General features: G+C 45.9%; 3 protein-coding genes across 7 annotated transcripts in view; 1 reads left to right on the top strand and 2 right to left on the bottom strand.

Annotated features, from left to right (window-relative positions):
* The window catches only part of RRM1 (ribonucleotide reductase catalytic subunit M1), a 67,041-nt gene extending 60,692 nt beyond the window's left edge, over positions 1-6,349 (top strand). For all 5 annotated transcript variants that reach the window (XM_006764320.2, XM_015564337.1, XM_015564339.1 and 2 more), the window contains 4 exons: positions 3,208-3,343; positions 4,216-4,311; positions 5,450-5,638; positions 5,921-6,349. In XM_006764320.2, the coding sequence (XP_006764383.1) occupies positions 3,208-3,343; positions 4,216-4,311; positions 5,450-5,638; positions 5,921-6,109 (610 nt within the window). In that variant the 3' untranslated portion in view covers positions 6,110-6,349. The remainder of the gene's footprint in view (positions 1-3,207; positions 3,344-4,215; positions 4,312-5,449; positions 5,639-5,920) is intronic.
* Positions 6,350-11,047: 4,698 nt separating this feature from the next.
* LOC102757239 (olfactory receptor 52K1) lies at positions 11,048-12,043 on the bottom strand. The gene has a single exon (XM_006764321.1). It carries the CDS (start codon positions 12,041-12,043, stop codon positions 11,048-11,050), a length of 996 nt encoding a protein of 331 aa, XP_006764384.1.
* Positions 12,044-14,470: 2,427 nt separating this feature from the next.
* Positions 14,471-21,302, bottom strand: part of LOC102757524 (cell division cycle protein 20 homolog) — a 14,678-nt gene continuing 7,846 nt past the window's right edge. Inside the window, 1 exon segment of the mRNA XM_015564342.1 lies at positions 14,471-14,618. Within this exon segment, the coding sequence (XP_015419828.1) occupies positions 14,471-14,618 (148 nt within the window).

The raw sequence follows: 21,302 nt of genomic DNA on the forward strand, positions 1-21,302 counted from the left end.
TCCTTGTCTGGGGTTTGGAGGTGCCCAAATGAGGCCCAGCTGTGAAGCAATGCAAGCTGCTGTGGGGCCTTGGGCCTTCTCTTTGAAGGTCTGGGTCTGTCTGGCCCATCTGCAGTTGTTAGGTAATTTTCAGATTGCAAAGGGCAAGGGCATTCATATGCAAAAGCCTCTGCCGCAGCTTGGGTGGGGCAGGGTCTCAGGGAATCAACAGGGCAGAGCAAGCAGCTATGGCTGATCCTCAGCCCTGCCCTAAGAGGCCCCTCATCTCAGTGTCCCGGTAATTGCTGCAAGCACCTCTGAGAGAAAGTCGCCCTCAAGTTCCAAGTTCTGCCCCCTGCCAGACAATCCAGTTTTTCCCCATATGAGTCTGGGTCCCCAGAGACTTCCCGGAACTGGAGTTCAGAGCAGTCGGGGGCTTGTGACTCCCTCCAATTCATAAAGGCAGCCACGTCCTCAGTTGCAAGCCCTTGCCGCATGTGCCTCCGTACCTCTGCACTTTATTTCTGCACCTCCTCTCAGTGTTCTTTTCTCTTTCCTTCTAGTTGTAGAATTTCCACTCAGCCAGCCTTCCTGTAGTTCTGGATGATGTCCATTTCGTCTTTTAGTTGTATTTTTGAAGTTGTTGCAGGCAGCAATTTCCGGTGTTTATGCCGCCATCTTGGTTTCTCCTGCAGAACTATCTTTTAAATACTTTATAATATAATACATGTGTAGTAACCTGTAGATTGCTTGGCACTTGGAAGCATTTCAATACATGGTAGATATTATCAGTAGATCTTGTTTCAGAGGCCTAACTACCTAGATTAGGTTTTTCTTTTTCTCATTAAATCTTTATATTTCTAAGTGCTTGCTTTTAAAATATATTTCATTTTTATTTATTGCTTAATTACATTGGGCTCAGAAATGACTTCTGTTGAATTGTCAAAGGAATAAGGGATCATTTGTAGGTCTTTCAAACTAATAAAGATAGAACATTTTGCTGAACGAATAATGAAACAAGTTTTCATTTCCTTTCATGATGAGTGTCATCTCTGGGTCAATACATGTGCAGAGTTTTAATTTGAAGAAAGAAACAGTAGCTTTAAAATGCTCTTTAAAAAAATATCCATTTCCAACAAAAGGGGACATCTGCAATACTTTAAACAATAAGCAATTTTTTTTTAAAAAAGGGAATGGGAATAAGAAAATATCCATTTGCTTTTTAAAAAATTTTGTTAAATACATGTTTACAAATTTAGAAAAACCTACATTTGGAAAGAGAATAAAATGAATATTATTCCAATACTACCTACCTCCCCAAAAAAACCTTTTTGCATTTTTTTGTCCGTCATCCTTCAGATTTGACTTATTTCTGAGCATGTGTACATGTGTAGTAGGTGTACCGGTTAATAATGCAGGCTTTGTAATCAAAGAAAACACAGTAATTAAAAAAAAATCAGAAGTGCTTTATTCAAAGTAATGTTCATCACTAGCTACACATTTCCCCATCTTTCAGGTAATTTGTGGATACCGTTCCAATAGAACTTTTCTTGTTTTGAGATAAACCATTCAGAGACCTAATTTTCCACTCCTTTATATGTTTTGAAATGCTGCTCAGAAAGTGCATGTACCACCGATCGGAACAAGTGGTAATTGAAGGAGCAAGGCCTGGTGAATACAGTGGCTGTTTTAATACTTCCCAGACAAGATCTTTTAACAATTTGTGGATACCGTTCCAATAGAACTTTTCTTGTTTTGAGATAAACCATTCAGAGACCTAATTTTCCACTCCTTTATATGTTTTGAAATGCTGCTCAGAAAGTGCATGTACCACCGATCGGAACAAGTGGTAATTGAAGGAGCAAGGCCTGGTGAATACAGTGGCTGTTTTAATACTTCCCAGACAAGATCTTTTAACATGTCTTTAACTCTTTTGGAAGTGTGTGATGGTGCGTCATCATGAAGCAGAATTACTTTGCTGTGTCTTCTGGAACATTCTGGTCATTTCACGATCAAAGAGTGGTTCAAATTGATATTTGTTGTCGATATCGATCAGTATTAACAGTTTCACCTGGTTTTAGAAGCTCTTAATACACCACACCTCCCTTTAAAATCTTTCCCATTACTTGTAAGTGATCGGAAATTGTTTGCTGAGCAATGTTTAATCTTTCTGCAAGTTGTTTTTGAGTTTGACATGCATCTTCATCGAATAATTGCATCTTCAATCCAGTTGTCGATCTTCAAATTTTTTGGTTGACCTGGACGTTCTTTGTCTTTCACATCAAGATCATCACTTTTAAAGTGTTTAAACCAGTGTTCACAAGTATCTTGAGATGGAGCATGTTCACCATAAGCTTCACGAAGTATTCACATCGATGAGAGAGAAACATCGATTGGCTGCTTTCTGCACACCCCCCACTGGGGATGTGCCCGCAACCAAGGTACATGCCCCTGACCGGAATCGAACCCAGGACCCTTCAGTCCGCAGGCCGACGCTCTATCCACTGAGCCAAACCGGCTAGGGTGAAATCATCACTTTTAAAGTGTTTAAACCAGCATTCACAAGTATCTTGAGATGGAGAGTGTTCACCATACACTTCCCGAAGTATTCAGCAGCACTTTTCTTCAAAATAAAGTAATGAACTATAACTTCCTGCAAATGCTCTTTTTTTGGCACAGAGCTCAACATTTTTAAGTGTAAAAATATCTATGATGTTAACACCTTCAGCAAATTTGACATATGAAGTTTTGAAGCTTGTTGTCAATACAACAAAATAGCATACATATCCAATTGCATATATATCAACATATGTATAACTCCATCTATTGAAAAAAATCTGCCTTATTAACCAGTACACATAGTATATTTATATGCAAATATAACTTTTACAAAAATGGACATGTATGCTAGGTAGCAAGATATCAAGTGCTATGGTTCCTGAGTTTCACAGTGCAAGTGGCGTAAGTTACAGCATAATAAAGATTTCCAGCAGTAGAAATTATTGTGCTAATTCTGTTTAGGAGTCAAGCATCTAGGAGAGGGGTGAGCTGTTCCACCCATACTGTGGAGTTGCATTCCTGTAGGGGTAAAATAAGAAATCCATATGTGAATCTAATGCATGTATTATGTTACTCATAGTAGGTGCATTTACTACAATGACTTAAAGTAACTATCTTCCTGCAGATTGTAACTTTAGGACTAGCACCTAATAACCTCCTTTTCTTTAGGTATGGTATAAGAAACAGTTTACTTATTGCCCCAATGCCTACTGCTTCCACTGCTCAGATTCTGGGAAATAATGAGTCCATTGAACCTTATACCAGCAACATCTACACTCGTAGAGTCTTGTCAGGAGAATTTCAGGTGAGAAGATCACAACTAGACGTACAAGAAAATCTTTCAAAAGCCTGATATTGGGAGTAAATGCTAATTCCTATTTAGTATGCCTATTTTTCTTAGTATGGCGGCAGAGTTTTGATAAAATGGGTCATCTTCGTCCCTAATATTGTTCTAAGTTATTTCAGCACATAATAGACATTTAATAAATATCTGCCAAAAGAATGAATGATTGAGGGTTGAAAGTATGAAAGTAACTTGTTGATATTAGAGTTCTCTTAATATTTAACTATTCTGTAATCATAGTGATTTATACTACAAGATCAGATGTTTACATTGGTGATACTTAAAATATATGTAAAAGGGTTATTTAAGACAGTGGTTTTTAGCCTTGGTTATAAATGAGAGTTTTTGGTGGGTGGGACCAACTTTTTTTATTTTCAAGGTTCCCAGGTAGTTCTGATGTGTAGCTAGGGTTGAGGACCACTAATTTAAAAGATTTTTATTTGAATTTGCTGATATCATGACATAACTTTCTGTAAGGTTTGGGGTGAATACATAGGATTTCTATTTTTTTTTCTTAAATACTTATTGTTTCCTTAAATAGGAAAAAAAGACTCAATCCACAAAAATTTACCCAGCTTAGGCAACATTAGTTCTTTTCACTGTTGCAAATACCATACATTATGTTTCTTGAATAAAAATGAAATCAAGACTTTAAAGGAATATAATTGTCATGTAATGGAATGGGCCCTTCAGTTTTATGAAAAAAGAAGTTATCAAGTTAATGTTAAATAATTCTTTAATGATTTTATTTACTTCAAGCTTTAGACTGTGATCCTCTTTAGGCCCTGTCATTGTTATTTATTCCTTTATATCTTTTGTTCTTTTTCATTCAGATTGTAAACCCTCATTTACTGAAAGATCTTACTGAGCGGGGCTTATGGAATGAAGAGATGAAAAATCAGATTATTGCATGCAATGGCTCTATCCAGGTAGAGAATGGGGGTGGGGGGGCGGTGAATTAAGTTGGGCATTGGAACCTTCTCACTTATCCCAGGCAGTGGAGAGAAAAAAATGTCTACCAGTTTGGTCATAGGCCTGTGGTCATATAGACTTACGTAGCTCTGTTCACCTCTGTATTGTTGCGCTAGGATTATATACATCTTCACAGAGCTAGTCCTGGCCTTACCTTTTGTTTGTGCAATAATATAAAGCACAAAGAAGTGGTTCCCAACTTCTCTGCACATTAGAATCAATTGGGGAGCTTTTAAAATTCTGAAGCTTAGGGTTGTACCTCATACTCATTAAATGAGAATGTCTTGGAATAGGATCCAGGCATCAGTATTTTTTAAGGACAATGTGCATCAAAGTTTGGGAACCACTGACAAAGTCTGAAATTAGAGTCAAACTTAATTTAAAAGTATGGTGGAGATAGAGGACTAATAGTCCAAAAGACAACCACAAATAGTTTAACAATAAAATATTTGCAGCTGAGACTCAAGAAACATCTATTTGTAGATAGAGGTTTCTGACTAAACATTGGTTTAATTGACAACACAGATAAAGATTCCTTTTTTGATAGAAAAATTAGCATTAGCCAGTCTGCATGTTTTGATGCAAGTTAACCTTGGACCTAAGAAAACCTTAAATCTGTTGGCTCCAAACGGAGTTTGTGAAGTCCTAATTTATTTTAAGGGCTTTGTTTCTTTGCTTCTCTGGATCATTTCCCTGAGTGGTGTAGCTCTGAGTATTTGTGTTTTCTTCAAAGCTCAAGGGTCATTTATTGCTCTTTAGCTGTGAATTTTCCCCCTTTTTTAAGTGCCTCTAGCACAATGAATGTTAAGGCCATAAACCAGTTACATACAGTGAATGTTTAGGCCATAAACTAATTGAAAGATAGATCTTAAATCACTACCACCAGATTGATCTTTTTCTGGTTAGATGGGATTTTGTTGGGCTCTAAACCAGAGGCCAGAGGTCTTAGGAAACTTGATTAGGATCATATTGTATTATACTGAATGGTAGGGTCAGATCTGGCAGGAAGTAGAAGGCCAGATCCTTGGGTCATTATTCTATTAATCATACTGCTTTCATCAAGTGGAGTATGATAAACATTTGGTTTCCCTTTAGAGCATACCAGAAATTCCTGATGACCTTAAGCAGCTTTACAAAACGGTATGGGAAATCTCTCAGAAAACCATTCTCAACATGGCAGCCGAGAGAGGTGCTTTCATTGATCAAAGCCAGTCTTTGAACATCCATATTGCGGAGCCCAACTACGGCAAACTCACTAGTATGCACTTCTACGGCTGGAAGCAGGTTGGTGGAACACATTGTGGAGGACTTATTGCCAACTTGGGATATTTTGGAATTGAAAGAGTTTTATATTCTAGCTACCTATTAAATATTGCCACCTAGAAACACTTGAATCTGTTGGTTTCAAATGGAGTCAGCATTTTGGGGAGGGCTTCCTAGAGGAGGTTGAATTTCAGGTTCAGAAAACAATTTCACCTGGTTTATGGAAATGTATTTTAGATATTGGTCTTGAATGTCTAGTATTCTCACAGTTTCTCCTAATAGTTGCATTTCTTTCCCTTGTAGGGTTTGAAGACTGGGATGTATTATTTAAGGACAAGACCAGCAGCTAATCCGATCCAGTTCACTCTAAACAAAGAGAAACTGAAAGATAAGGAAAAGGCATCAAAAGAGGAAGAAGAGAAAGAGAGGAACACAGCAGCCATGGTGTGCTCTTTGGAGAATAGAGATGAATGTCTGATGTGTGGGTCCTGAGGAAAGACCTAGAAAAGACCAGCACTTCAATAGCCAAACTATTTCTTGAGGATAGAGAATAAGGAGTGATTAAGTAGAGTTTCATTACCCATTTTGCACTCCTTTTTCTGTTGACTTCAGTTTTAGTAAAGAAATAGTTTTGCTGCTAAATTGTGTCATAGACAGTGAGAAGTGCTGACAAGACCTTGATCTGGATAAAGTTCATTCTGAAAATAAACATTTTCAAGTGATTGTGTGAAACTGCTCTTGTCATTTATTTTCACACAAAAGTCAAGTGTGAAAGAACATGCCTTTTTCTCTTCTTTTTTATTGTGATAAGATAAACAAGTGTTACCATTTTACAGCAAATAGTTTAGTGGCATTAAGTACATATACAATTATAATTGTCACCACTGTCTATTTCCAGAACTTTTTCATCAATCCCAAACAGAAACCATATAAAAAACAATAACTCCCATTCCCTTCTCCCCTCAGTCCCTGGTAATCTGTTTTGCTTTCTGTCTCGAATTATTCTATTCTAGGTAACCCATATAAATGGAATCATATAATATGTGTCCTTTTCTATCTGACTTATTTCACTTAGCAATATTTCAAAGTTTACACATGTCGTAGCATGTATAAGAATTTCTTTTCTGTTAAAGCTGAATAAAATTTGATTATATGTATATAGCATGTTTTGCTCATTCATTTTTCTGTTAATGGACATTTGGGTTATTTCCTTCTTTTGGCTATTCTTTGAATTCTTGCTTTTAATTTGTTGGGTATATACCTAGAATAGAACTGCTGGAATATATGGTAATCTCTGTTTAACTTTTGAGGAACTGCCAAGCTGTTTTCTATAGCAGTTGCACCATTTTACATTTCTGCTAGCAGTGTATGAGCATTCCAGTTATTTCATATCTTCGCCAACACTTGTTGATTTATTGTATTTTTTACAATAACCATCTTAATGGCTTTTGACATTTTGATTATAATGTGTCTTGGTGTGGGTCTCTGAGTTTATCCTACTTATGGTTTGTTGAGCTGCTTGGATTGGTAGACTCACATCTTTCATTAGATTTGGGAACTTTTCAGCCATTATTTCTTCAGATAATCTTTTTGCCCCATTCTGTTTTTCTTCCAGGGCTCCCATAATACATCTATTGGTCCACTTTTTTGTGTCTCACAAGTCTCTTAGTCTCTGTTTACTTTTCAGACTATAATTTCAGTTGTCCTGTCTTCAGGTTACCTGATTCTTCCTGCTCAAATCTGCTGTTGAACCCTTTTGTGATTTTTTTCCCATTTCAATTATTGTTTCTTCATGCTGTAGAATTCGGTTTCTTTTAATAATTTTTATCTCTATGCTAATGTTCTGACTTTAATGTGTTGTTTCCTGATTTCCTTTACTTGTGTTCATCTATTCCTTAAGTTCTTCAAGCATGTTTAAGACAGTTGTTTTAATGTCTTTGTGTAGTAACTCTGATGACTGGGCTTCCTCAGGGATGGTTTTTGTCTATTAATTTTGATGTTGTAAAATCAAAGTACTACTTTATTATTTGACACAATATGAAAGCAGCTGCAGGTTTGTTATCTCAGGTCTGAGACAGTAGAAGAGTCAAAGGTGTCATGAATTCACCTGTTAACAACTTTATGGCTGGAGATCAGCCAATTCTGGAGGAAGGTGAGTCTTAAGATGCTTGCTCTCAAAGTGCTGCTTGAAGTTCTTCGGGTTTAACATTTGTGTTCTATACAGTTCAGGCAGCTCTGGCATCAGCCTTTTGGTCATGTCCTTGTTTCTTCTTTTATCCAGCTTGCTTTTTGTCAAAAAATTTTCATTTAGTCTTTCCTTTACAAAAAGATCAGTGCTTCTTGTGTTCTCTTTAAAAAGACTCAGTATCCCATTGTCATGGAGGTATAGTTCTTTATGATCTTGTAAAAGCTTTATGGTTGGGACGTTAACATCGAGATCTGCCTTTCTTTAATATTTCCAATACATAGTTACCAAATGTAATGCATTCCATATATCATATCACGCACACAGCCTCCTGAGGTGTGATAACACGGAGCCCTCACCACCATTTCAGCAGGTTTCTCTGGTTGAGTACATCACACCCACTTTATCTCTGCCCTTATGCTTGCTGCTCTCTTTGTTTTCTGTGTGACTTTGTGGTTTTCATAGCCTTCTCTGAGGGGGTTTGGCGGGAAGGTGGGGTCACACTATAAAATATGCACACTTCTGCTATTTTCTCTCATCTTCCTTCTTGCTAATAACAACATGAATAGTCCCACCTACTCAACATTTTTTCAACCTTTAATTTTGAAATGATTTCAGACTTAAAAAACACCAGTGTGAAAAATTCCTGTGCACTCTTCACCCAGATTCACCAATGTTAGCATCTTATGTAACCACAGTGCAATGATCAAAGTCAGGAAATTAATATCTGCACTCTACTATAATGTAATTTCTGACAAATGTTCAACTAACGTACGTCCCTTTTCTGACCCAGGATGCAGTCCAGGACTGCATGTTTGCATTTGGTTTTCATGTCTCCCTTTCGTTTGGAACCATTCTTCAGGTTTTCCTTTCTTTCAAAATCTTACCACCGTGGAAGAGTACCAGCAAGTTGTTTTCTAGAGCGCCCCTCATTTTGGGTTGGTTTCATGTTTAAATTCAGTTTATGCAGGGGTTTTTTTTGTGTGTGTGGTTTTTTGTTTTGTTTTTGCAAGAACACCACCGTAATGACACTGTGCCCTTCTCAGTACATCATTTCAGAAGACACGTGATACCACTTTGTGCCACTGCTGGGGGTGTCGTCTATCATTTGCTTAAGAGACGTCCAGGTTTCTCAATTGTAAAGTTACTATTTTCCCTTAGTAATTAATAAGTGCCTTGTGCGGGAAAACTTTGAGACTCTATCTTGTTTCTCATAATTTTGCCCACTAATTTTAGCATGCATTGATCATTCTTGCTTGAAATGTTTATTTCTGTGATGTTTGGCAAATGGGGATTTCTACCTCTAGTCCTTCTGCATTTATTATTTGGAATTTTACTGTAAGGAAGAGCTTTCCCTTATCATGTGTCCATCTATCCATCCATGTATGTAAATCAGTATGGACTTGGATTCTAAAGGTTATCATCTATTATCTTTATTTCTTTTGTTGCTCAAATTGTCCCTCAGTGGACAACTAGAAACCCCTTCAGATGGGCCTTGCTGTCCTTTTGACATGTCCCCATCATTTTTGGAGCACTTACTTGGTGGCACTATAAGATTATCCAGGATCATTTTGTGTTTTTTTTATACCCCAGCCCTAGAACCAGCCATTTCCCTAAGAACCCCTGATTCCTTTTATTGAGGAGTGGTATTTATTGGAATGGGCACTATCCCCTCACTGTTAGTACCTTCTACCTTCAAGCACTTGTCCGTGTGTTTTCTTTTGTATTAAAAGAAGAATGTTTTCTCACTACCTTAGTCTGATAGCTTTAAAATACAGTTTCTACCCTTATGGAACTCATGTTAAGCAAAAATACATTTATCCAACATATTAAAACAATGTGGTAAAGGAAGAAAACTACCTTATTGTAGACATACTGTGTCTACACCATTGTTTAATCATTTTGTCAGCTGCCTCTTGTCACAAAATTGCTGCAATAGCAAACAGCCACAGAAACTCAGCTTGTGTTACTGTGGGCATTTATTCACACATCCGGGCTTAGGGCGGTTAGTCGTGGCTCTCCTGATTTCCCTTGGGCTTCCTCATGTTGGAGGGTTGGCTGGCTATCAGCTTATCTAGTTAGCATCTATGGATGGCTGGGGCAGCTCAGCTCTGCTACCAGTAAATGCATCCTTTGTTCCTCCAGCAGGCTAGCCCAGGCAGTGCTCTTGTTTACAGGAGAGCTGGACAGTAGTTAAAGTGGTAGAAACAAATTTTATTCAGGACTGTTGGAATCAGGGAAAAGACCTCGGTACAGAACTGGGCTCAACTCCAAGTACACTGTGGGGAGGGGAATTTACAGCTAAGGAGCAGGGGAGGGGTGAGCGGATGGAAAATTACATCAGCAGTGAGGGGATCTGGCTGACCTAACAGAGGAGTCCTTGCTGAAGACAGGCTAGGTGACCAGATCAATGTCAAAGCCAGTGCCACATATTTTAGATTTTTATTATATAGCACCCCACTCCTGGTACCAATTTCTGTATCTCAGGGGTCCTCAAACTTTTTAAACAGGGGGCCAGTTCAGTGTCCCTCAGAACTGGAGGGTCGGACTATAGTTTTAAAAAAACTGAACAAATTCCTATGCACACTGCACATATCTTATTTTGAAGTAAAAAAAAAAAAACGGGAACAAATACAATATTTGTATTTGCATGTTGCCCGCGGGTCTTAGTTTGAGGACCCCTGCTGTATCCCTTCCTTATTGCCCATGCTGTTCCTTTTGTCTATAGTGTCTTTTCTCCATATCTCCTTCCCCTCTAGTAAACACTTTATCTTATCCTTCAAACACAACTCAAATTCACCCTCTGTGAAGTGTTCTGTTAGTGATTGTCCCTCCTCGATATTTTCACAGAATTTTGTACATAAAGCTGTCATTGTAAAGACATTACACGTCTTTACAGCTTGCTAGGTTGGGACCTCCTTCAAGGTAGAAATCTAATTTCCCCTTTCTTTGCAATCATGGGGTCAGCATTGTGTGTTAGCATTATACATGTTTGTTGAACAAATGAGAGTGAACGAATCAGTGAAAATCACATGCAGAAAAAAGGGGAAAATTTAGAAGGTGGAGACAGAGCTGGCTTTGCAGTTGGTTACTGTGCAACTCTGGATGAGTAGATATTTTTCGGAAAATGGATGAAAGATTCAACGATGAATGCAGATAGCCAAAGCCAAAGTACAGCAGGGAGGACTTGCCTGCACATTTACCCGCTTGACAGAGTAATTACAGGACCTATAAGTTCTAGAGAATCAGGCAGGAAGTTGCCTGTGTGAGGGCAGGGACTGGGCCTTTTCAGTGGGGACCTGCGGCTGTGCCCTCTGGAACAGGTACTGCCTGATTTCCTTGGTCCTGGCCCCGTAGATGATGGGGTTGATCAGACACGGGAGCAGTAGGTAGAAGGCGCTGAGCAAGTTGTGCACGTCCTGGGAGGCAGTGCGGGCCACACGGTAGACGATGGATGAGGACATGGTCGAGGAGTAGACGGTGAAGATGACCAGCAGGTGGGAGCCACAGGTGTTCAGGGCCTTGGAACGTGCTCTGCCTGATGAAATTCGGAACGCAGCATGGATGATGCGGGCGTAGGAGGCTCCAAGCAGCAGCATGTCCAGGACTCTGTTGAAGATGCGGACAGTGAGCCCCACAGTCTTGTTTAGGGAGATGTCCCCACAGGAGAGCTTCATCAGGGCCATGTGCTCACAGGCAAAGTGGTGGATCACATCTGAGCGGCAGAAGTGTACCCGGGAGGCCAGCCCCACCACCGGAGCAACAACACCTGTGCTCCTGGCAGCTGCCACCCCCACCAGGCAGGCCAGCAACTGGCCTGTCACTATCTCGGGGTAGCGGAGCGGGTTGCAGATGGCAACGTAGCGGTCCAGGGCCATGACCAGGAGGATGTTGCAGTCAAAGACAATGAGGAAGTAGATGCAGAACATCTGGACCAGACAGCGTGCCAGGGAGATGCGGTTGAAGCGGGAGTAAAAGCTGAACAGCATGGGGGGCACCACGGCGGTGGCGGCACAGATGTTGACAGCCAGGAGCAGGGCGATGAGCAGGTACATGGGCTGGTGCAGGCTCCGCTGGGCCGCTACGGTGTGGATAACCAGGGCATTGGCAGAGACAATCACCAGGTAGAGACCGAGGAAGGGCAGCACCAGGAGTGTGCGTGTCTCCTGCAGCCCCGGAAAGCCCATCAGGAGGAAGCTGGTGTAGGACAAGTTGGAGTTGCCATTGCCCCACGCTGACATGTTCCCTGGGGAGCAGGATGACTCTGGGAAGATAAGCGGGGCAGGAAGCCTGGGTTCTGTACCTTGGCCCCTACCAGGCCCTGCCCCAACTTTACCAGGCTTTGCTCTCCATGAGCAGCCAATATTCTTAGGGGGAAAAATGAGAAATTAAGTGTCATAATTTAATGAGAAACGTTTCTTTCAACAAATCTTTGCCTGCATTTCAAATAAACCCCTCAGGGTAGATTTTGGATATAGAATTGTTGAGTCATATGACATGAACATTTTTGAGAGTGCCAAGTAGATTTCCAAGAAAGTTGTATCAGTCTTGTCACTGAATCATCGGTGCTATTATTAAATTATTATAAATTAAAAAATTTATTTTAGTAATTTAATGGTTGAAAAACATCTCATTTTAATTTGCATGTTCTTCTTTGTGAATTTTCTCTTCATGTACTTTGCCCCTGGACTACTAGGGACTGTTTCTCTCAGCAATTTAAATATTAAAATCATTCTCCATTGAAACAGATTTTCCAAATCTTGTTACTATTTTTATTTTGTTTATGATGTTATTAAGAGTAAAAGTTTTTTTTTGGGGGGGGAGGAGACATATGTAATACTCTTTGTAATACTGTAAGCAATAAAACAAAAATTTAAAAAAAAACCCACAAACACACAAAAGAGTAAAAGTTTTAACTTTTAAAAATTAAATCTATTGATATTTTTTATTGTGGGTTCTTTTCTTAAAAAAAAATTTTTTTTATTGATTTCAGAGAGGAAGGGAGAGGGAGAGAGAGAGATAGAAATATTGATGATGAGGATCACTGATACCAGAGACAGAGCCTGCAAGCTGGGCATGTGCCCTGACTGGGAATTGAACTGTGACCTCCTGGTTCATAGGTCAATGCTGAGCGACCAGGCGAGTTCTTTTCTTGGTTTCAAGCTTAGCAATTCTTTCCTCATTCGAAGATCAAAAAAATAGTATATTATGTTTTGTTGTTCTTTAAAATATGGCCTAATTCTTTATGTTAAGTTTTGAGCCACATGAAATTCAATTTGATATGTGACATGAGGTGTGTAATTTAACTTGATATTTCCCCCCGCCAAGTTGCTAAATAATTGTTTAAGTTCCATTTTCTCCACTGCTTTGTGTTACTATCTTTTAGCTGTTGTTAATCCTCACCAGAGGATATATATTTTCCCCCCATTGATTTTTTGAGAAAGTGGAAGTGGAGATGGAGAGACAGAGAGAGAGAGAAACATTGATGTCAGAGACACATCAATTGGTTGCCTCCCACATGCAGCCCAACTGGAACCAGGATCAAGGCTGCAACCGACGTACGTGCCCTCTTCAGCCCTGGGGCCGATGCTCTAACCACTGAGAAACCGGCCAGGGCTGTGAGGTACTTTCACATATAGGTTCCCCCCTTTTTAATAGCCAGAGGGTCTCCATTAGGCAGATATCACAACTGAGTCTGACATAAGAGGTCATCTTTTATTCGTTCATTTATTCAACCGGGATCGAGGCTGCAACCAACGTACGTGCCCTCTTCAGTCCTGGGGCTGATGCTCTAACCACTGAGAAACCGGCCAGGGCTGTGAGGTACTTTCACATATAGGTTCCCCCCTTTTTAATAGCCAGAGGGTCTCCATTAGGCAGATATCACAACTGAGTCTGACATAAGAGGTCATCTTTTATTCGTTCATTTATTCGGCATAGTTTTGAATTTATAATGTACCAGGCACTCTGCTAGGCGCTGGGCTTCATAGATACTCAGTCCGCTAGGGAGAACCAGAGTGGCATGGAGCCCCGGGAGCGCTAACAGCCTCAGGGTCGCGAAGGCTCCTCAGAGGAGAGGAGGTTAGTCAGAGCAGAAGTGGGTCGGCCAGAGGAAGGGAAGAGGGGGTGCAAGTGGTCTAATGGCATGAAGTTGGGAATTAATGGGGGTGGGTGGGATTAGAACTCTAAAGCCGAGATCCCTCTCACTGTCACACCTCAAGGGCTTGGTGCAAGTCCCATGGAAGAAAACGATAAGAAAAAACAAGATGAGAGCGTAGAAATGAGAGGATGAACTAAACGTTTGCTGATTTTCCACTATTGCTAAGACTCAGTTTCCTAAAGGAGGCATATAGGTTAGGCGGAGAATAGGATTTCCTCCTGAGAAGGCCCGTGGCTGGGGAGACAGGGTCACCGGTGTGGACTGGACTGGGGGGAGTGGCACAGTGGTCCAGAGAGAGGGAATGGCAGACGGGGGTGGAGGCCCAGTCGCCCTCCTTCCTTGTGCCTGCCCTGCTCATCCCCTTCTCCAGCCATCGCTCCCTGACAAGAACCTCTCTCCAGCCCCCTCCGCCCTCCTGGCTGAGCGCCCCCAACCCAGAACTCATACTCACAGTCAGGCAGGAGCAGAGAGAACAAGAGGGGCTCCCTCCGTGCAGTTAAATGCACCCCTACTCCTCCCCCGGGGAGCCCAGGCTCCGGATGAGCCAATGGGCAGTGCCCGTGTCTGCTCCTCGGTCTCCTGAGATGCCTGGAGCCCAGTCTCCTGACGTCCGGGCCAGGCCTTCCCACTGGTCTGGGCTGTGTGAGGTCTCTGGTCTGGAGTTAAAGGGGAACAACGCAACACAAATGGATACTCAGACCTCACATCCCAAGCTCAGGCTGTAGCCCACCCGGGGGTGGCTCTGCCAAAGCAGGGTCAGGGCGTGGAGTGCAGGGTCTTGGTCGGTCCAGCAGGCTCCAGATGTCAGGAAAGGAATAAAGCGTTCTAAGGAAGTAAAGCTTTTATTGAGCATCTACTATGGGGGAATTTCTGAAGGATCAGTGGTACTCATATAATGTTTATGGGAGAAAGGGGGGATCTAGAAGCAGGAGAATGAGGTTATATGAGGGCCTGTTGAAGTGAGGATCTTATCACCCCATTTTAGAGGTGGGCCCTCTTGGGTTAGAGACTTTAGGAGACTTGTCCTAGGTCACTCAGTGGATCTGTGGCAATGCTGGGATGGGGCATCTGATCCAAATCTGGCTCTCCCCACTTCACCCCTGTCTCTGGTCACTGCTCGGCCTGGCAGGAGCCTGCGGAGATCAGGGAAGGCTTCATGGAGGAAGGGACATTTGAGCCAGGCTTGGGAGGTTGAGAAAGAGACACAGAGGCAGAGGAGGAGAGGGAGCTGAAGCTGGGGCTTGACATGAGGGGATGAGGGGGCGATGATGGTGGGCATGGGGTTGCATGGTTGGTCCCGAAGCCTTGGAGGTGGGAACCAATAAAGATTGTGTGACCTGGAGCCCAGGACACCCCACCCACTTCAGGACATCTGTGTGGGCTTGTGTCAGCCCTGCTGGGTTGAGGTGGCAGCAGGTGGCCAGTGGACAGCCAGCCTGGAGGGTCTCAGAGGCGTCTGGAACTTTCCACACCCTGTTCACTCCCCAAGCTCAGGTGTGAGATGTGCAAAGTGGCGGGGGCGGGGGGAAGGACTTCCTTACCCAAGCTGAGTGTATCTCATGTGCCCCCTCACTCCCTGGGCCCAAGGCAGCCCTGGCAACACTGCCCTTCCCACTGGGCCCTTGATGCCTCCATTTGTCCACGACCCTCCTGCAGGGTGGGGCCTGGGCCTGGAGGCAGAAGCCCAGGCAGGGGTGGACCCCGGAGACCACACGGCTCTTGCTGTGGTCTTCCTGGACACGCATTCGGTCTGCTCAATTTTTTTGCAAGGCAGACCTCTGAGAACTGTTTGCTTGCTGTTCTTAAGCCCCCGTCTCAGTTTCCTAGGGCTGCCAGACAAGCTACCACGAACTGGGCGCTTAAACAACGGAAATGTATTGTCCCACGGTTCTGGAATCCAGGCACCAGCAGGGTCTTGCTCCCTCCGAAGGCTCTGGGAGCACCCACCTTGCACCTTCCAGCTCCCAATTTCTGCGTCTGTCTCCACATGCTTTCCCTTCTGTCTCCACATGCTTTCCCTTCTGTCTCCACATGCTTTCCCTTCTGTCCACATGCTTTCCCTTCTGTCCACATGCTTTCCCTTCTGTCTCCACATGCTTTCCCTTCTGTCTCCACATGCTTTCCCTTCTGTCTCCACATGCTTTCCCTTCTGTCTCCACATGCTTTCCCTTCTGTCTCCACATGCTTTCCCTTCTGTCTCCACATGCTTTCCCTTCTGTCTCCACATGCTTTCCCTTCTGTCTCCACATGCTTTCCCTTCTGTCTCCACATGCTTTCCCTTCTGTCTCCACATGCTTTCCCTTCTGTCTCCACATGCTTTCCCTTCTGTCTCCACATGCTTTCCCTTCTGTCTCCACATGCTTTCCCTTCTGTCTCCACATGCTTTCCCTTCTGTCTCCACATGCTTTCCCTTCTGTCTCCACATGCTTTCCCTTCTGTCTCCACATGCTTTCCCTTCTGTCTCCACATGCTTTCCCTTCTGTCTCCACATGCTTTCCCTTCTGTCTCCACATGCTTTCCCTTCTGTCTCCACATGCTTTCCCTTCTGTCTCCACATGCTTTCCCTTCTGTCTCCACATGCTTTCCCTTCTGTCTCCACATGCTTTCCCTTCTGTCTCCACATGCTTTCCCTTCTGTCTCCACATGCTTTCCCTTCTGTCTCCACATGCTTTCCCTTCTGTCTCCACATGCTTTCCCTTCTGTCTCCACATGCTTTCCCTTCTGTCTCCACATGCTCTCCCGTTTATGGCATAAAGTCCTTGGCTCCAGGGTTCATCCAGAAGGATGGAAACTCAGCCCTGCATGTGGGGCAGGACTAAGCCAGAAAGGCTTCCTGGGAGAGGAGAGCGTCCAGCCTGAGAGAAGAAACCAGCTGAGGGGGCAGAGTTAGCAGCACAGGCTGAGGAGTTTGCACTCCAGGCTCCTTTTCACACCCGGGGCTCCCAGCCATGCCTTCCCTCAGGTCCAGGGCATCCCAAGGCAGGGAGCCCCCTCCCCACCCCCAACACTGGGACACCCTCCTGAAGGGGCAGTGTTTGGCAACAGGGTGAGCTGTGTCAGCACCGAGAGGAGGGAGTCTGAGGGCCTTGGTGACGCCTCTGAGGCCTGCAGGCCGTCACCAGGACTCCCTACCAGGGCACACGCATCTCAAATGCAACATGGTCACCACTGGCCGCACCACCGGCCCTCCCGCCTACCCCTGTCAGTTCCTCACTCAATGCCCTTTCTCAGGAAGCCCAGCCCACGGCCTGCGCCAGCTTACAGGGCATCACCCTGCTCGTCCCTCTCCCTCACACCCCTCATCTCATCTGGTACCAAGTCCTGCCAATCCTACTTCCAAAGGAGTCTCGGTCCAGGTCCTGAACCTTAGTCCCGGGTCTCCTCTAGGCCTGGTGCCAGACACAGCCCCACCTCTCCCTCTGCTGCTGGAGGATCCTCTGGGAAAGCAGACCTGACCTCCTCTCGCCCAGGAAAACCCCACCAACCCCACTGCCAACCAGGAAAGGCCAGCTCTTATCCCGCCCCCTCCCTGAGGGGCAGCTGCCCTCCAGCCAGGCCAAGCTGCTTGCACTCTGCCATCCACTCCTCCGCCCAGCCTGTCCTCCCTTCCCTCAGCGACCCTGGCTGCCGCCTGGGCTTGCTCTGGGGCCTCAGGCGCCACCTGCTGTCCGAAGCCCTCTCTGACCGCTCTTGCCCCAGCGGCGCTGAGTTGCTGCAGTGTGAGGAGTCTCGGAGCCCAGATTTCACATTGTGTCCCATGTGGAGGGCACTTGGCAGCGCCACTGGCCCGGGCACCTGGTAGCCTCCCACCCCCATCCCAGGGCTCCCTACTGGTCCACTTATCCACCGTCTCTCCTCCCTTTCCTCCTTCTTGCCCCCATGGCACCCTGCCCTAAACTCTCCTTCCTGGTTTCTCTCCCGGTCAAGGAGGTCAGGATCCTCTACATCAAAATCTGCTCTCTCATGAGACCCGAAGCGCCCTCACACTGACTTGAAAAACCTGCCTTCCCTCAGGTCCGGGGCTGCCCCATAAGCAAGTTGTTTGGCTCTGGGGGCCGTTTGCTCTCTGAGCAAAGCTTTTGTGGCAGCCTGTCCTTTCTAGTTCATTATCTGGGCCGGGCCTAGTCCAGGATCTGTGGACTGAGCGCTCTGGCTGCAGGGCTGACCTTCCTTTCTCTGCATCCTGAGGCCTCCGGCCCCGCCAAGTGCCGCCTGCATTGCCCACACCAGCCACAAGGTGGCACCCAAGCACCACGCCGGGCAGATGCTTCCTGGGGTCAGGCCTGTGCTGGAGCCACTGTGCCTGGGGAAAGGGGCAGCCTGTGCCTGGCTTGGCTACTTAGTTTGAGAGACTCCTCAACCGTGGACATTCCTGGTGTGGCCCCCCTACTCCCTCTCGGACTGTGAGCCTGAGTCAGTCAGAACGTGCTGGTGTCAGGGCAAGAGACCCGGCTCTGTGTGGTCCTGGCAAGTTGCTTCCTCTCTTCGAGCCTCACTGTGCTCTTCTGAAAAATGGGCATGACAACACCAACCCCACTTTCATTCACTCATTCAGTCAGCACATGTTACTGAGCACCAGCTGGCTAGGTGTAGTACACAGCTGTGAACAAACAGAGCCTCACAGGGACGTTGTAAGGATCAAACGAGGTAACGTCTGTACCTTATTTAGCAGTTTCTAACACAGTCTATAAATATTAGACTCTCTCTCCAATAGTCACAACAATCCTATGTGGTTGGACTGAGTATTACCCCAATTGTATGGACGACGAAACAGGTAAAGGCCACACCCTGGCCAAGGCCAGGCTGCCAGGAAGCGGCAGAGCTGGGACTTGAGCTTGGGCTGATGCTGCTCCCCATTGCTGCTGTTCCCACACTTAACTCCTGCGTGTCTCCTCTGAGCCCTCTCCAAATCTTCCCCAGAGGATCTTGGACCAACCTGGTTCACTTCCTCAGACCCCGTCCAGACCCTCAGCCTCTGCCCTCCCCGGAGTCCCCGATTCCTCCTGCAGGTGTGGGATTCTCTGGCCAGGTGGTTACCAATGATTCAGGGGCTCTAAGAAAGTCCCAGACCCAGCTCCCTTGTGCCACAGCTTAGGCCAGGCCTGCCAGGGAACAGAGGCCAGAGCTGGCTGGCCCCGGCCCATAATGATCGCCCATCACTACTGAGCTCAGACCGTCTCTAAGGGGCAGAGACTTTCTCTCTCAGAGAGATTGTGGGGCCCCATCTGACTGGAAGGGGGCTGTGGCCTTGAAGCTGTGTGTCTATAGCAAGCTCTGTTTCGGCACAGGCTGTGGTTTATTCGGGGGCAAGGCAAGCCAAAGAGAGAGGGTCCTGGAGCTCACAGTTTACACGTCTCAGCAGGGAGAGGTGGGAGGCACGTACCCCCACTCCGCATGCCCCTGGGCGTGTGTCCTTTCTGCATGTATTTTGAGCATCTCCCGTCTTCTTACTGACTCCCGGTTGTGAGTTGCCTGGGAAGAGGTAGGGCCTGGGTCTCGTCTCGCGCTGGCCGAGGCATGCGCCCCAGCGTGTGTCAGTGAGGCTGCAGGGAGTGACTGAGCTGGGAGGCTGAGGAAGGCTGTGGAGCATTCCCGGGGCTTGGCCACCACCAGCTGGGTGACCTTGGCAATGACCTGCGGCCCCAGATTCTCAGCTTCCGTGTCTGTGACATGGTAGGGATGTTTCTTATGGCTCTGGAATAGCAGACCACACTTGTCTGCCTTGTCACACGTGGTTCTCGCCATCACCCTGCGGGACAGATATTGCTCTAGTGTTTAATCAACTATCCACCTGGGCTTGGAGGGCTTGGGGCGCCTCAGATGGACCCTGCCCTGTCCTTCCTCCCACTGCTCAGAAGGGCTTCTAACCAACACGGGAAACTCCAGGGCCTGCTATGGAGCCTGGCACAGGCTAGGGAGCCAACGTATTTTTTGAATTGCCGGCTCCAAACCCTGTGCTTTTCTGTCCCACAAGCTGTGAGAATGTATTAGCCACAGTCATTTAGCGAACGTTTACTCTGAGCCAGGGCTAGGGTAGGCATTTTACTTTTTATTTACTTATTTAAAAAAAATTTTTTTGTTGATTTCAGAGAGGAAGCGAGAGAGAGATAGAAACATCAATGATGAAAGAGAATCACTGATCAGCTACCTACTGGTTATTGAGCCACAACACAGGCATGTGCCCTTGACCAGAATCAAACCCGGGACTCTGCGGTCCGCAGGCCAACACTCTATCCACTGAGCCAGACCGGCCAGGGCTAGGGCAGGCATTTTAGACACACCGTGTCTAACCTCACCGCCTCAGGAAATGGGTATGATAGCATCCCCAGTTCACAGATGAAGAAACAGACTCAGCGAAGTTAAATAATGTGCGTGACTCAACACAGCTAGTTGAGTGGCAGGGTTGGAGCCCAAATCAGTCTCATGTCAAAGCTAATATTCTCTGCAGGGAAAGGTGGTGGGAGGCGGATGAGCTTCGGGCCTCTGCGCCTCAGTTTCCTCATCAATGAAGTGGGGGTAGGAACTGTCCCTCTTGGGGCTTCTCGGAAGAGTAAACGGGCGGATGCAGGGAAGACGCTGAGGTCTGCAGTGATAATCATTTGTTTATCCTTTATCGCCATCATCATCTTTGCATCACCCTCCCTCCTGTGGCTGCTGTGAGTGGGAAATGGGTTAAAGGCGGGGCGGAGGGGGGGGTGCCCTGTGAACTTCCCTGGACGCCCCTGGTCAGGACTTTCCCCTTCAGGGATGTGGTGCTGGGCCCAGAACGCCCAGGCCCTGTTCCCTGGGTGTGGAGGTGCAGCTGTCCCAGCAGGTGTCCCGGGATGGGGTGGGGAGCGGAGGGTAGAGCTGGGCCTCCCTCTGCAGGATGAGGGCACTGGCAGGCTCTGGGGAGCTGAGAGGTGCCCCAGACCTCAGCTGTGGCTGAGGGTTACGCCAGCCCCAGCGGGAACAGCAGCGTGTGGCTGGTGCCCCTGGGCTTGGGCAACGCCGAGAAACCTGGGGCGCTGATGGAGAAACATCGGTGCCCCCAAGGGCTGGGGGAATGTGGGCCCCTGCGGAGAAAGTTGTGGCCGCGTGGGAGGAAGTTTGGAGGCTCAAACTTTTCTCACTCTGAGCTCATCCCCGAGGCCGGCTGAGTGATTTGCCACCAATTAGGCCGTAATGAGCTGGACCTCAGTGGCCCTGAGGCTCCCGGGGGGGACGAGGGCTCAGCAGGACACCTGGGGCCCAATTACAGAGCCCGGGCCTGGCACGGGGTCCAGCTGCGCCCGAGCCCGCGGAGAGCTGCCGGCCCCAGGTGCCCACTTGGCTCGGCCAAACTTTTAATGAGTGGAAAT

This window comes from Myotis davidii, unplaced genomic scaffold (genome assembly GCF_000327345.1).
Source record: "Myotis davidii unplaced genomic scaffold, ASM32734v1 scaffold1181, whole genome shotgun sequence".
Classification (NCBI taxonomy): Eukaryota; Metazoa; Chordata; class Mammalia; order Chiroptera; family Vespertilionidae; genus Myotis; species Myotis davidii.